Source organism: Carcharodon carcharias, chromosome 22, assembly GCF_017639515.1.
Source record: "Carcharodon carcharias isolate sCarCar2 chromosome 22, sCarCar2.pri, whole genome shotgun sequence".
Lineage (NCBI taxonomy): Eukaryota > Metazoa > Chordata > Chondrichthyes > Lamniformes > Lamnidae > Carcharodon > Carcharodon carcharias.
The window spans coordinates 39692950-39709529 of record NC_054488.1 but is presented as its reverse complement, the minus strand read 5'-3'; the positions used below and the strand labels follow the sequence as shown (position 1 = coordinate 39709529).

Sequence of the window (16580 nt, the reverse complement as noted above, 5' to 3'; positions counted from 1 at the left end):
TTGCTACATTTGCTGATGACACAACAATCAGTAAGAGAATAAGTTGTGAAGAGGAAATAAGGAGTCTGCAAAGGGATAAAGATAGGTTAAGTGAATGGGCAAAAAATTTGGCAGATGGAGTATAATGTGGGAAACTGTGAACTTGTCCACTTTGGCAGGAAGAATAGAAAAACAGCACATTATTTAGACCGCGAGAGATTGTCAAACTCTCTGGTACAGAGGGATCTGGGTATCCTGGTACATGAATCACAAGAAGTTAGTATGTAGGAACAGCAAGTGATTAGGAAGGCAAATGGGATGTTGTCGTTTATTGCAAGGGGAATGGGAAATAAAAGTAGGGAAGTTTTGCAACAGTTATATGTTGGTGAGACCACATCCACGGTACTGTGTAGAGCTTCGGTCTCCTTACTTAAGAAAGAATATAATTGCATTAGAGGCAATTCAGTGAAGGTTCACTGGCTGATTCCTGGGATGAAGGGGTTATTTTATGAGGAAAGGTTGGACAGGTTGTGACTGTATCCGTTGAAGTTTAGAAGAACGAGAGGTGATCTATTGAAACCCATGAGATCCTGAGGGTACTTGACAGGGTAGATGCTGAGAGGATGTTTCCTCTCATGAGAGAATCTAGAACTAGGGGGGCCCCTTTTTAAAAATAAAGGGTCTCCCATTTAAGACTGAGATGAGGAGAATTTTTTTCTTTGAGTGGTTATTGACTGTGGAATTTTCTTCACCAGACAGAAGTGGAGGCAGGATCATTGAATATTTTTAAGGCTGAGTTGGTTATGGGGAGCAGTCAGGAAAGTGGTGTTGAGACCACAACCAGATCAGCCATGAACTTATCAAATGGCAGAGCAGGCTCGAAGGGCCGAGTGGCCTACTCATGCTCCTAATTTATGTGTTCACATAGATAACCATGTTCAGGTTCAGACATCAATTAAATGTAACCAGCGAGCTATGGTGCTAAACCGGCACTCTGCTGCAGCTTACCAATTATTGAAGGCAGAAAATTTCCCACCTGCATGCAACAAGCTACGGGTTGGCCTGGATAGGAGAGAGGAAGACAACCCGGCAGCTGGCCCCATGCCAATCCGCGATCCTTATTTCTACTTTTAGCAATCCCAAGGGGAAACCTTACCTCTCCCAAAGGTGTTCCTGGACCTATCCAGAAGAGTACCCTACTTCTTCAAAGAACTTTGCCAACTTTAGACTTTCTCCTGATAGGTTTAAAGTGCACAAGTCATGTTTTGGACATCCCACTAGTGATGTGCAAAGTACAACCTGCCCCTGTTTTGAACCCTATCCCCTGACAAAAATGGCGGGTGCCGGATTCAGGAGTGAGACTTCTGGAATCGGGCCACTAGCGCCATTTTGGATAAGCCGGGGACCCTCCCAGTCTTAGTGAAAATTCAGGCCACAAGAACCCCTGTTAGACCCAGAGAAGAAGTTAGCCAGAGTTCAGCTTCCTCCTTAACTTCTCTGAAATTGGTCAGGACTAAGCTTAATGTTCAAAAAATGTGTTTAGCTTGCTAAGAGAGATAGCATGACATGTTTCATCATTCCCTATGTCACAAGTGGTGTTAGGAAATAAGTTATAGTTTATTCCATATGCTACTCTGATCATTCACATTATTTGTAAAAAAAAAAATCAGCCCGTTGGTTTATCAATAGCTTCACTGAAATGTTCATCAATCCACCTTTGGAAGGTAGGAGAAACCACATTAGGAACAGTATCTGGTTCCCGTACGTTCACTGGAATTTCATTTTTGATAACCTTAGCTCTGGGTCATGCTGTCATATGACAAGTTATTGGGCAATGGAGGAAAACTGATCATAAGGTATGTGAAGTCCGCTTTCAGGAGAAACTGGTGAGGCTGAACTTGTTGAGAACATCTTGCGGAGATGTTAAATTGTAATACCACCCTAGAATTCACGTGCTTGTTTTAATGCTGAAAGCAAGCAGATGTTAATTGGGTTAAATGGTACGGTATTACTGATGAATACACTGATATGGATTGAAATGTGTAAACCATGACAGCAGCCCCTATAGCAAATACTTTAATTTATCATAAGGCACTTTTTTCCCTGTCATTCTAAATCAGTGCAAAAGATGGTTGCTAGAAATTCCTGAAATAATATTAGTAAGTTTGATTAATGCATTCTCTGAATGATCAAACTGAGATCCATTTTAATAGAGTAATGCCCACAAGGTTAAAAAAAAATCATATTTTGAGGAATTGTTTTTGTGATACTGCTTCCCATCTCTATCACCATCTTTGTTTAAATGCCCTTTCTAATTATGTGTTACATTTAGACAATTTTATCTCCACAGGTTATTTCGTTTGAAGGTCCAGAGTCCTCCCAAAGTTTTTGTTGCCTTTGTTTATAAGTTAGAAGATGGTGCCAAAGTTGTTGTGAGTCCGGAGCTGACAACTTGTCCACTCTCACAGTGCAATTCGGCGAAGGCTTCTATGGTTGATGGTAAGTCAAATGGGAATGGCTCTGAGTGTGTCTGTCTGTGTAAAACACTATACTGTAAAAAATGTACTAAATGCTAGCAATGGATTCATTTCTGGAAATCTGCAGCTTTTATATATACATAATTGAAACTAGTTTCAGAGTTCATTGCATGGAAATTCAGCACCAATGTGCATGTGTTTTTTTTTCCCCCTGACCCCTCCATTGGTTGAACACAGAATGCTCTGTAGCTGCTGCCACTGCTGCTCATTTGGCTCTATTTTTCAACATCTAAATTGATTTATTTATCCTTGATCGGAGGAAAGAAAACAGAATTCAATAAAATGTGTTTCCAACTATATGACCTCAGTATCATTTCTTAATTCATCACCAATTAACATCTGCTGTATTTGGCCTATTTGAAATATCAGGCTAAGCTTCATTAGTATATTGTGGAGACCATAGATATAATCATGATATAATATGCAGTATGGTGAGTTGTTCTGTTTACTCTACAGAGATGGCTCCAAAACATACAAACTTGTTGGCCAGTTTTTTTGTTGCCACACCAATTGGCAGTTCTAATGTTTTATAATTTAAATGTGCAGCAATCTGGATAAACACACATTTGATTCAAGCCTAAAGATCTTATTTAGTGATTCTATTCATCCCCTGTACAGAAGGCTTGATCCAGCACACAGTTTCTTGGATAGGTGACTCCACTTTGTCTTATTCCCATTAGCTTCAGCAGCTTGACAAGGTCCAATTCCCAAATGACAAATTTTCTGATCGATTACTAAATGCTTCTTATTTAAAAAAATAATTCTGGTAGATGTTGATTGAGGTTGGGTATTAGATGTCCAAGAAAAAGGATACTGGCACAGATTTTGGAGTCAGGGATGAATGAGCACCACTCACCATATGTTACATGCCCAATTGTCCACAGACGTTCTGCAGGCCTTTTTACTGTAATTGTGGTGGAAAGCCAAACCAGCACGGCATTCTGTACAGGGAATCTGTGTAAGCAGGACAAAAACACCTTTTTTAAATATCCAACAGTAATTAAAATTTGAAGGAATGAGACTCTACATTTGTAAAAGTATTTTTTTCAGTGCCAAAGAGGTTGCTTGCAAGTAATTGAGATCTAACATGGCTAAGCTTATATTGGGTAGATGGCTGGAAGGTTTCTGAAATTAAAAATATTGAAATCTACTGAGGGTTGGACTTTGGTAAGTCAGAGTGATTCAGAACTAAAAGGTTCAGGTCATTTTATGTCCAAAATGGATACCAGATTTTAGAATAAATTGGATCTTGTTACAGCAATAAGGTTAAACACTACAACTATAGTACATGTTTGATATTGCTGTAGAGCAAATTTGTGCCGGTCTACAGTTTAAAGTCCTGACAGTCAGAGAGCCAACAGGAACATGACGGATGAAATGGCTGACTGTAGCCATTCAAGATTCTTTGTTGTTTAAATGTCAGATTGCTTGTGCTTCATAAATATGCTTGAGTACTCCTGCACCATCTGCCATCTATTCCACAACAGTATAGGTATGGTAGCTTGTCCTGTCACTGTTATAAGGCGACCCTATATTGTGGTGTAAGACGATTGTCCATGGTAGTCGGTTGACCAGACTTACTTCAAATTATTCTTTAAACAGTCTTATCAGTCAGAGGTTTGTCCAATGGGTGCTTCATCAATTGTTTTTCATGTTCTGCACTCATACAGTACTAAAACCACTACCACTTCCAGAGGATAATGCCCTTGTCCAAAAGTTTATTCAGAACTGTGATCCATGGAGCACTGAGGGATGGACAGCTTGGTGAGTCTAAGTGCCAGCAATGTATTTGTGGATTGAGAGGGAGCATAGTAATGTCTAATTGTAATGACCATAACCTGTGACTTCCCCTGTAATTTATTCATTACATTATTTCTTATATGCATCCCCCTTGGGGTGAAACATTAATCCTGATTGACCGAAGAGTAATGGTGTCAGCGAAAAGAAGTTTTAGCATCAGTTATTCCGATGCAAAGTTGTCAAAGCTTGATTATTTGGGTGGAGCTGTGCTTCAGATATTCCAGAAACTGAGTTCTGGTGCAGTTGATTTTATTTGTATCAAGGCAACTGGTTTTATTTACACAGAAAAATCAATGGAATCATACAATTGGTTCTGAATTGGTAAGACTCCTATGTGATAAACAGTAAATTTGGTTCATTGTAAACATTGCAGCCATGTTGCACCAGTTGGTAGAGGGAGTGAAAGGTTAAGATGCTGGACAGGGTATAGATCAAGTGGACTGCTCTGTTCTGGATGATGCCAAGATTCTTGAGTGTTTTTGGAGCTGCACTCATCCAGGGAAGTGGAGAGTCTTCCATCACACGCTTGACTGGTGCCTGGTAGATGGTGAATAGGCTCTGGGGAGTCAGGAGGTGAGTTACTCATCGCAGGATTTCAAGCCTCTGACCCTCTCTTGTAGCCACAGTAGCTGGTTCAGTTCAGCTTCTGGTCAGTGGTAACCCCCAGGATGTTGCTGGTGGGGGATTCAGCAATAGTAATGCCATTGAATGTCAAAGGGAGATGGTTAGATTCTCTCTTATTGGAAATGTTCGTTGCCTGGCACTTACGTGGCACGAATGTAACTTGCCACTTGTCAGCCCAAGACTGGATATTGTCCAGGTCTTAATTCTTGCGGGCACCAAACTGCTTCATTATCTGAAGAATTGTTAATGGAACTGAACATTATGCAATCATCAGAAAACATCCCCACCTCTGAACTTTTGATAGAGGGAAAGACATTGGTGAAGCAGCTGAAGATGGTTGGTCCTGGGAAACTGCTCCAAGGAACTCAGACAGAGCTGTACAGGCCTCAAACAACCCCAATCATCTTCCTTGGTGCAGGGTATGACGCCAGCCAGTGGAGAATTATCCCTTGATTCCCGTTGACTTTCAGTTTTGCTAGAGCTCCTTGATCACACTCGATGAAATGCTGCCTTGATGTCAAAGACAGTCGCTCTCGCCTCACATCTTTAGACCAAGTTTGTAATGCGATCTGGAGCCAAGCGCTCTTGGAACTCAAACTGAGCATCATTGAGCAGGTCACTGGCGAGTAAGTGCCACTTGATAGTTCTGTCAATGGCATCTTCCACTCCTTTGATGCTGATTGAGGGTAGATCGAAGAGGCGATAATTAACCACATTGGATTTGTCCTGTTTTTTTTTGGATAGACATGCAGGGGCAATTTTCTACATTGTCGGATAGAGGCTAGTGGTCAGAGGTAGGGGTGTTTTATGATGATCGTACAGTGTTCCATTTCATTTACAATTCTTCAGATAATGAAGCAGTTTGGTGCCTGTGTGCTAGTTCTGGAGCAGTAGCTTTACTGGATCAGATTGGGTAGGTACCTGGCTAGTTCTGGAGCAGCAGCCATCAGTAGTACTGCCAGGATGTTGTCTTGGCCCATAGCCTTTGCAGTATCCACAGTACTCAGCATTCTTGACATCATGGGGAGTGAAATGAATTAGCTGAAGACTGGCATCTGTGATACTGGGGACCTCTGGAGGAGGCTGAGATGAATCATGCACTTGGCACTTCTGGCTGAGGATAGTTGCAAGTGGTTTTGTCTTTTGTAATCATGCTGCCCTTCATTCAACAACATGTTCATGGAGCTATCTCCTCCTGTTAGTTAAACTATCCACCACCATTAATGACTGCATGTGGCAGGACAGCGTATCTTTGATCTAATCTGTAGGTTTTAGGATAGTTTAGCTCTGTCTATAGAATGCTACTTGTGTTGTTTAGCATGCATGTAGTCCTGTGTTGTGGCGCAGGCTTGCCCCTTGATTTTAGGTGTGCCCCCTGGCATGCTCTCTTGTACTCATTTAGCCAGAGTTGGTTCTCTGCCTTGATGGTAATAGTAGAGTGAGGAATATACTTGGCAGTGAGGTTACAGATTGTGGTGGAATACAATTCTGCTGCTGCTGATGGTCTGCTGTGCCTCATGGATGCCCAGTTTTTAGCTGCTAGGCCTGTTCTGAATCTATCCCATTTAGCACGGTTGTAATGTCACACAACACAGTGGAGGGTGTCCTCATTGTGAATACGGGACAGATGGTCACTGTCATGGACAGATGGATTAAGGTGAGGATGTAGTCAAATAGATTTTTCCCTTGTCTTTGGCACTTGGTCAGCTTGATCAATAGTGCTGCTACCAAGTCACTCTTAGTGATGGATATTGAGGTTCCCCAACTAGAGTACATTCTGGACCTTCAGTGCTTCTGCCAAGTGGTGTTCAGCATGAAAGAGTACTGATTAATCAGCTAAGGGATGGCGGTAGCTGGTAATCAGTAAGAGGTTTCCTTGTCCATGAGACTTTATTGGGGTCCGGAGTCAGTATTGCGGACTCCCAGGGTCATTCCTGCCTGACTATATCACTGTGCTGCCACCTGTTGGAGAGGACATGTCCAGGGATTGTGATGAAGGAGTCTGGGACGTTGACTGAAAGGTATGGTTTTACGAATATGTCTATGTCAGGATTTTGCTGGACTGGTGTGTGGGATAACTCTCCCAGTTTTTACACAAGTCCCTCGGCTGAGGAGGAAATCTTTCTAGAGTTGACAGGGCTGGATGTAGTGTCCAATTCCATGCCTGGCTAGATGTTGGGTTGTCTGTCTGGTATTATTTATTGCTCTTTATAGTGGTTTAATAGTGGCTTGCTGGCCCGTCTCAGAGGGCAATTAAGAGTCAATCATATTAGAGAGGGTTTGGAGTCACCTTTAGGCCAAGGCTGGGTAAGGATGGCAGGTTTGTGAATCTGATCGATATTTATGACAATCTGATTGCTTCGCAGTCACCATTTAATTCCAGATTTTCATTAAATTAACTGAATTTAAATTCACAAACTTCCATCGTGGGTTTGGAATTCAATGTCCCTATTACTAGTCCAGTCTTTTGGATTACTGGTCCAGTAACAAAACCACCTTGTTACCAAACCCATGAGAATTTATCTCATTGCTTTTGTGGGATCTTCCTGTTTGCAAATTGACTTCAGTGCTTTCGTCCAAACCAACAGCGATCGCATTTTTAAAGTAGTTGATTAGCTGCGAAGTGCTTTGGGATGTCTTGGATATGAAAGATGCTATATAAATGCAAGTTTGTTCATTATTATGTCCGGAAGCTTCTGACTGCATTTGGGCCATTTCGTTTTTGCAACCATTGAAAATGATCCTGGGATTTAACCCATGCAGCCAGGTTTTTCCAGGAGTGCAGTTTCAGCATAAAGACAACTTTACAAAGATCCTTTTTTAATAAATAATCTGGATTATTCCACGCAACATAAGATTGAAATGTTTCCCTAGATTGCTTTTGTTGGCCCACCTTGGAGTAGAACTATGTCAGCATTTGTGGGATAAAGCTGGATCGGCCTGGAAGCATTTCCCCCAAAGCTCATGGTGTGGAGTTGGTTAAACCTTCTGATTTTGTAGCTTATTAAAACCTCTTTCGTTGTTTATATGCTCTCTTTTGATGCCAGTGAAGCTTCGGTAATAAGACCTTAAAGGTTGCAGAAATACAGTACACAATCAAAGTCACTGAAGATTAAACATAGCTGGTAGATTGTTTCAGTAGACTTTGGATGAACTTATGTTGGTGCGATTTATCATAGTGCTACAGAGCTTATTGGGTATGTTTTACACCTTCTTAATAGCTGCTAGTCGTATATGCCTTATTGTTCTTTTCTTGAACAAATGTCAACATACTTACAATTAAAATCAACTGGACGTTAATTCCCACTTTAGGTACTTGGAGGATACTCTATGACCCCACCATACAGCACAAACAGCTATTCAGCCATCATGTCTTCAGACTCCATTGTAGCCCTGGGTTAAAAATAGCATCCACCAAGGAAAACTACTTGTAGATAAGCCATAATTGCAGTTTCAGTACCTTTCACAACCTTGGGATGTCCTAATATATTTAACAGTTAATTGCTTTTTGAAGAGCAGGGAACACAGCAGTAATTTGCACACGAGATTCCACAAACAACAATGAGATAAATGACAGACTGAACCGTTTTTAGTGATGTTGGTTGAGGGATAAATTTTGTCCAGCACACTGAAATAACTCTCTTGCTCTTCTTCAAAAGAGTGTCGTATGATCATTTACTGCTATCTTAGAGCGGGGACAGAACCTCGGTTTAACATCTTGACCCAAACAGTGAGACATTGGGAGAGAGAGGTTAAAACAGCGATCATCGAGAGAGAGAGGTTAAAACAGCGAGACATCGGGAGAGAGAGGTTAATACAGCGAGACATCGGGAGAGAGCGGTTAAAACAGCGAGACATCGGGAGAGAGAGGTTAAAACAGCGAGACATCGGGAGAGAGGGGTTAAAACAGCGAGACATCGGGAGAGAGGGGTTAAAACAGCGAGACGTCGCGAGAGAGAGGTTAAAACAGCGAGACATCGGGAGAGAAGTTAAAACAGCGAAACATCGGGACAGAGGTTAAAACAGCGAGACTTCGGGAGAGAGGTTAAAACAGCGAGACGTCGGGAGAGAGGGGTTAAAACAGTGAGACATTGCGAGAGAGAGGTTAAAACAGCGAGACATCGGGAGAGAGGGGTTAAAACAGCGAGACATCGGGAGAGAGGGGTTAAAACAGCGAGACATCGGGAGAGAGAGGTTAAAACAGCGAGACATCGGGAGAGAGAGGTTAAAACAGCGAGACATCGGGAGAGAGAGGTTAAAACAGCGAGACATCGGGAGAGAGAGGTTAAAACAGCGAGACATTGGGAGAGAGAGGTTAAAACAGCGAGACATCGGGAGAGAGTTTAAAACAGCGAGACATCGGGAGAGAGTTTAAAACAACGAGACATCGGGAGAGAGGTTAAAACAGTGAGACATTGCGAGAGAGAGGTTAAAACAGCGAGACATCTGGAGAGAGAGTTTAAAGCAGCGAGGCATTGGGAGGGAGGTTCAAACAGCGAGACATCGAGAGAGAGGTTAAAACAGCGAGACATAGGAAGAGAGGTTAAAACAGTGAGACATCGGGAGAGAGGTTAAAACATCGAAACATATGGAGAGAGGTTAAAACAGCGAGACATCGGGAGAGAGAGGTTAAAACAGTGAGACATCGGGAGGGAGGTTAAAACAGCGAGACATCGGGAGAGAGGTTAAAACAGCGAGACATCGGGAGAGAGGTTAAAACAGCGAGACATCGGGAGAGAGGTTGAAACAGCGAGGCATCGGGAGAGCGAGTTTAAAACAGCGAGGCATCAGGAGAGAGGTTAAAACAGTGAGATATCGGGAGAGAGTGTTTAAAGCAGTGAGACATCGGGAGAGAGAGTTTAAAACAGCGAGACATCGGGAGAGAGGTGTTAAAGCAGCGAGACATCGGGAGAGAGAGGTTAAAACAGCGTGACATCGCGAGAGAGGTTAAAACAGCGTGACATCGGGAGAGAGAGGTTAAAACAGCGAGACATCGGGAGAGAGAGGTTAAAACAGCGAGACATCGGGAGAGAGAGGTTAAAACAGAGAGACATCGGGAGAGAGAGGTTAAAACAGCGAGACATCGGGAGAGAGAGGTTAAAACAGCGAGACATCGGAAGAGAGGTTAAAACAGCGAGGCATCGGGAGAGAGGTTAAAACAGCGAGACATTGGGAGAGAGGTTAAAACAGCGAGGCGTCTGGAGAGAGGTTAAAACAGCGAGACATCGGGAGAGAGGTTAAAACAGCGAGACATCTGGTGAGAGAGTTTAAAACAGCGAGACATCGGGAGAGGGGGTTAAAACAGCGAGACATCGGGAGAGAGGTTAAAACAGCGAAACATCGGGAGAGAGGTGTTAAAACAGCGAGACATCGGGAGAGAGGTGTTAAAACAGCGAGACATCGGGATAGAGAGGTTAAAACAGCGAGACATCGGGAGAGAGGTTAAAACAGCGAGACATCGGGAGAGAGGTTAAAACAGCGAGACATCGGGAGAGAGCGGTTAAAACAGCGAGACATTGGGAGAGAGGTTAAAACAGCGAGGCGTCTGGAGAGAGTTTAAAACAGCGAGACATCGGGAGAGAGGTTAAAACAGCGAGACATCTGGAGAGAGAGTTTAAAACAGTGAGACATCGGGAGAGGGGGTTAAAACAGCGAGACATCGGGAGAGAGGTTAAAACAGCGAAACATCGGGAGAGGGGTGTTAAAACAGCGAGACATCGGGAGAGAGGTGTTAAAACAGCGAGACATCAGGATAGAGAGGTTAAAACAGCGAGACATCGGGAGAGAGGTTAAAACAGCGAGACATCGGGAGAGAGGTTAAAACAGCGAGACATCGGGAGAGAGAGGTTAAAACAGCGAGGCATCGGGAGAGAGGTTAAAACAGTGAAACATCGGGAGGGAGGTTAAAACAGCGAGGAATCGGGAGAGAGGTTAAAACAGCGAGACATCGGGGGAGAGGTTAAAACAGTGAGACATCGGCAGAGATGTTAAAACAGCGAGACATCGGCAGAGATGTTAAAACAGCGAGACATCGGGAGAGAGTGTTTAAAGCAGCGAGATATCGGGAGAGAGAGATTAAAGCAGCGAGACATCGGGAGAGTGTGTTTAAAACAGTGAGGCATTGGGAGGGAGGTTAAAACAGCGAGACATCGAGAGAGAAGTTAAAACAGCGAGACATCGGGAGAGAGGTTAAAACAGCGAGACATCGGGAGAGAGTTTAAAACAGCGAGACATCGGGAGACAGGTTAAAACAGCGAGACATCGGGAGAGAGGTTAAAACAGCGAGACATCGGGAGAGAGAGCTTAAAACTGCGAGACATCGGGAGAGAGTTGAAAACTGCGAGACATCGGGAGAGAGTTTAAAACAGCAAGACATCGAGAGAGAGGTTAAAACAGCGAGACATCGGGAGAGAGGTTAAAACAGCGAGGCATCGGGAGAGAGAGGTTAAAACAGTGAGGCATCGGGAGAGTGATGAAAACAGTGAGACATCGGGAGAGAGGGTTTAAAACAGCGAGACATCGGGAGAGAGAGGTTAAAACAGCGAGACATCGGGAGAGAGGTTAAAACAGCGAAACATCGGGAGAGATTGTTTAAAACAGCGAGACATCGGGAGGGAGTGTTTAAAGCAGCGAGACATCGGGAGAGAGGTTAATGCAGCGAGATATCAGGAGAGAGGTTAAAACAGCGAGGCATTGGGAGAGAGAGGTTAAAACAGTGAGGCATCGTGAGAGAGGTTAAAACAGCGAGAAATCGGGAGAGAGGTTAAAACAGCGAGGCATCGGGAGAGAGGTTAAAGCAGCGAGACATCGGGAGAGAGGTTAAAACAGTGAGACATCGCCAGAGCGGTTAAAACAGCGAGACATCGGAAGAGAGAGCTTAAAACTGCAAGACATCGGGAGAGAGTTTAAAACTGCGACACATCGGGAGAGAGGTTAAAACAGCGAGACATCGGGAGAGAGGTTAAAACAGCGAGGCATCGGGAGAGAGAGGTTAAAACAGCAAGACATCGGGAGAGAGAGGTTAAAACAGCGAGACATCGGGAGAGAGGGCTTAAAACAGCGAGACATCGGGAGAGAGAGGTTAAAACAGCGAGTCATCGGGAGAGAGGGGTTAAAACAGCGAGACATCGGGAGAGAGAGGTTAAAACAGCGAGACATCGGGAGAGAGAGGTTAAAACAGCGAGACATCGAGAGAGAGGTTAAAACAGCGAGACATCGGGAGAGAGGTTAAAACAGCGAGACATCTGGTGAGAGAGTTTAAAACAGCGAGACATCGGGAGAGGGGGTTAAAACAGCGAGACATCGGGAGAGAGGTTAAAACAGCGAAACATCGGGAGAGAGGTGTTAAAACAGTGAGGCATCGGGAGAGTGATGAAAACAGTGAGACATCGGGAGAGAGGGTTTAAAACAGCGAGACATCGGGAGAGAGAGGTTAAAACAGCGAGACATCGGGAGAGAGGTTAAAACAGCGAAACATCGGGAGAGATTGTTTAAAACAGCGAGACATCGGGAGAGAGTGTTTAAAGCAGCGAGACATCGGGAGAGAGGTTAATGCAGCGAGATATCAGGAGAGAGGTTAAAACAGCGAGGCATTGGGAGAGAGAGGTTAAAACAGTGAGGCATCGTGAGAGAGGTTAAAACAGCGAGAAATCGGGAGAGAGGTTAAAACAGCGAGGCATCGGGAGAGAGGTTAAAGCAGCGAGACATCGGGAGAGAGGTTAAAACAGTGAGACATCGCCAGAGCGGTTAAAACAGCGAGACATCGGAAGAGAGAGCTTAAAACTGCAAGACATCGGGAGAGAGTTTAAAACTGCGACACATCGGGAGAGAGGTTAAAACAGCGAGACATCGGGAGAGAGGTTAAAACAGCGAGGCATCGGGAGAGAGAGGTTAAAACAGCAAGACATCGGGAGAGAGAGGTTAAAACAGCGAGACATCGGGAGAGAGGGCTTAAAACAGCGAGACATCGGGAGAGAGAGGTTAAAACAGCGAGTCATCGGGAGAGAGGGGTTAAAACAGCGAGACATCGGGAGAGAGAGGTTAAAACAGCGAGACATCGGGAGAGAGAGGTTAAAACAGCGAGACATCGAGAGAGAGGTTAAAACAGCGAGACATCGGGAGAGAGGTTAAAACAGCGAGACATCTGGTGAGAGAGTTTAAAACAGCGAGACATCGGGAGAGGGGGTTAAAACAGCGAGACATCGGGAGAGAGGTTAAAACAGCGAAACATCGGGAGAGAGGTGTTAAAACAGCGAGACATCGGGAGAGAGGTGTTAAAACAGCGAGACATCGGGATAGAGAGGTTAAAACAGCGAGACATCGGGAGAGAGGTTAAAACAGCGAGACATCGGGAGAGAGGTTAAAACAGCGAGACATCGGGAGAGAGCGGTTAAAACAGCGAGACATTGGGAGAGAGGTTAAAACAGCGAGGCGTCTGGAGAGAGTTTAAAACAGCGAGACATCGGGAGAGAGGTTAAAACAGCGAGACATCTGGAGAGAGAGTTTAAAACAGTGAGACATCGGGAGAGGGGGTTAAAACAGCGAGACATCGGGAGAGAGGTTAAAACAGCGAAACATCGGGAGAGGGGTGTTAAAACAGCGAGACATCGGGAGAGAGGTGTTAAAACAGCGAGACATCAGGATAGAGAGGTTAAAACAGCGAGACATCGGGAGAGAGGTTAAAACAGCGAGACATCGGGAGAGAGGTTAAAACAGCGAGACATCGGGAGAGAGAAGTTAAAACAGCGAGGCATCGGGAGAGAGGTTAAAACAGTGAAACATCGGGAGGGAGGTTAAAACAGCGAGGAATCGGGAGAGAGGTTAAAACAGCGAGACATCGGGGGAGAGGTTAAAACAGTGAGACATCGGCAGAGATGTTAAAACAGCGAGACATCGGCAGAGATGTTAAAACAGCGAGACATCGGGAGAGAGTGTTTAAAGCAGCGAGATATCGGGAGAGAGAGATTAAAGCAGCGAGACATCGGGAGAGTGTGTTTAAAACAGTGAGGCATTGGGAGGGAGGTTAAAACAGCGAGACATCGAGAGAGAAGTTAAAACAGCGAGACATCGGGAGAGAGGTTAAAACAGCGAGACATCGGGAGAGAGGTTAAAACAGCGAGACATCGGGAGACAGGTTAAAACAGCGAGACATCGGGAGAGAGGTTAAAACAGCGAGACATCGGGAGAGAGAGCTTAAAACTGCGAGACATCGGGAGAGAGTTGAAAACTGCGAGACATCGGGAGAGAGTTTAAAACAGCAAGACATCGAGAGAGAGGTTAAAACAGCGAGACATCGGGAGAGAGGTTAAAACAGCGAGGCATCGGGAGAGAGAGGTTAAAACAGTGAGGCATCGGGAGAGTGATGAAAACAGTGAGACATCGGGAGAGAGGGTTTAAAACAGCGAGACATCGGGAGAGAGAGGTTAAAACAGCGAGACATCGGGAGAGAGGTTAAAACAGCGAAACATCGGGAGAGAGTGTTTAAAACAGCGAGACATCGGGAGAGAGTGTTTAAAGCAGCGAGACATCGGGAGAGAGGTTAATGCAGCGAGATATCAGGAGAGAGGTTAAAACAGCGAGGCATTGGGAGAGAGAGGTTAAAACAGTGAGGCATCGTGAGAGAGGTTAAAACAGCGAGAAATCGGGAGAGAGGTTAAAACAGCGAGGCATCGGGAGAGAGGTTAAAGCAGCGAGACATCGGGAGAGAGGTTAAAACAGTGAGACATCGCCAGAGCGGTTAAAACAGCGAGACATCGGAAGAGAGAGCTTAAAACTGCAAGACATCGGGAGAGAGTTTAAAACTGCGACACATCGGGAGAGAGGTTAAAACAGCGAGACATCGGGAGAGAGGTTAAAACAGCGAGGCATCGGGAGAGAGAGGTTAAAACAGCAAGACATCGGGAGAGAGAGGTTAAAACAGCGAGACATCGGGAGAGAGGGCTTAAAACAGCGAGACATCGGGAGAGAGAGGTTAAAACAGCGAGTCATCGGGAGAGAGGGGTTAAAACAGCGAGACATCGGGAGAGAGAGGTTAAAACAGCGAGACATCGGGAGAGAGAGGTTAAAACAGCGAGACATCGAGAGAGAGGTTAAAACAGCGAGACATCGGGAGAGAGAGGTTAAATCAGCAAGACGTCGGGAGAGAGAGGTAAAAACAGCGAGACGTCGGGAGAGCGGGGTTAAAACAGCGAGACGTCGGGAGAAGGGGGTTAAAACAGCGATACATCGCGAGAGAGAGGTTAAAACAGCGAGACATCGGGAGAGAGAGGTTAAATCAGCGAGACATCGGGGGAGAGGTTAAAACAGCGAGACATCGGGAGAGAGGTTAAAACAGCGAGACATCGGGAGAGAGTTTAAAACAGCGAGACATCGGGAGAGAGGTTAAAACAGCGAGACATCAGGAGAGAGGCTAAAACAGCGAGATATCGGGAGAGAGGTTAAAGCAGCGAGACATCGGGACAGAGGTTAAAGCAGCGAGACATCGGGAGAGAGGTTAAAACAGCGAGACATCGGGAGAGAGAGATTAAAACAGCGAGACATCGGGAGAGAGAGGTTAAAACAGCGAGACATCGGGAGAGAGGGGTTAAAAAGCGAGACATCGGGAGAGAGGGGTTAAAACAGCGAGACATCGGGAGAGAGGGGTTAAAACAGCGAGACATCGGGAGAGAGGTTAAAACAGCGAGACATCGGGAGAGAGAGGTTAAAACAGCGAGACATCGGGAGAGAGAGGTTAAAACAGCGAGACATCGGGAGAGAGAGGTTAAAACAGCGAGACATCGGGAGAGAGAGGTTAAAACAGCGAGACATCGGGAGAGAGGGGTTAAAACAGCGAGACGTCGGGAGAGAGGGGTTAAAACAGCGAGACATCGCGAGAGAGAGGTTAAAACAGCGAGACATCGGGAGAGAGAGGTTGAAACAGCGAGACATCTGGAGAGAGGTTAAAACAGCGAGACATCGGGAGAGAGGCTAAAACAGCGAGACATCGGGAGAGAGGCTAAAACAGCGAGACATCGGGAGAGAGGGGTTAAAACAGCGAGACATCGGGAGAGAGAGGTTAAAACAGCGAGACATCGGGAGAGAGAGGTTAAAACAGCGAGACATCAGGAGAGAGAGGTTAAAACAGCGAGACATCGGGAGAGAGAGGTTAAAACAGCGAGACATCGGGAGAGAGGGGTTAAAACAGCGAGACATCGGGAGAGAGGGGTTAAAACAGCGAGGCATCGGGAGAGAGTGTCTAAAGCAGCGAGACATCGGGAGAGAGTGTTTAAAGCAGCAAGACATCGGGAGAGAGAGTTTAAAGCAGTGAGACATTGGGAAAGAGTTTAAAACAGCGAGACATCGGGAGAGAGTGTTTAAAGCAGTGGGACATCGGGAGAGAGAGTTTGAAGCAGCGAGACATCGGGAGAAAGAGGTTAAAACAGCGAGGCATCGGGAGGGAGAGTTTAAAACAGCGAGACATCGGGAGAGAGAGGTTAAAACAGCGAGACATCGGGAGAGATGTTAAAACAGCGAGGCATTGGGAGAGAGGTTAAAACAGCGAGATATCGGGAGAGAGGTTAAAACAGTGAGACATCGGGAGAGAGGTTAAAACAGCGAGACATCGGAAAAGAGAGCTTAAAACTGCAAGACATCGGGAGAGAG

General features: G+C 45.1%; 1 protein-coding gene across 3 annotated transcripts in view; it reads left to right on the top strand.

Moving 5' to 3' along the window:
* The window catches only part of engase (endo-beta-N-acetylglucosaminidase), a 74002-nt gene that overhangs the window by 44598 nt on the left and 12824 nt on the right, over positions 1-16580 (top strand). For all 3 annotated transcript variants that reach the window (XM_041217456.1, XM_041217457.1, XM_041217455.1), the window contains exons 11-12: positions 2330-2478; positions 4187-4280. In XM_041217456.1, the coding sequence (XP_041073390.1) occupies positions 2330-2478; positions 4187-4280 (243 nt within the window). The remainder of the gene's footprint in view (positions 1-2329; positions 2479-4186; positions 4281-16580) is intronic.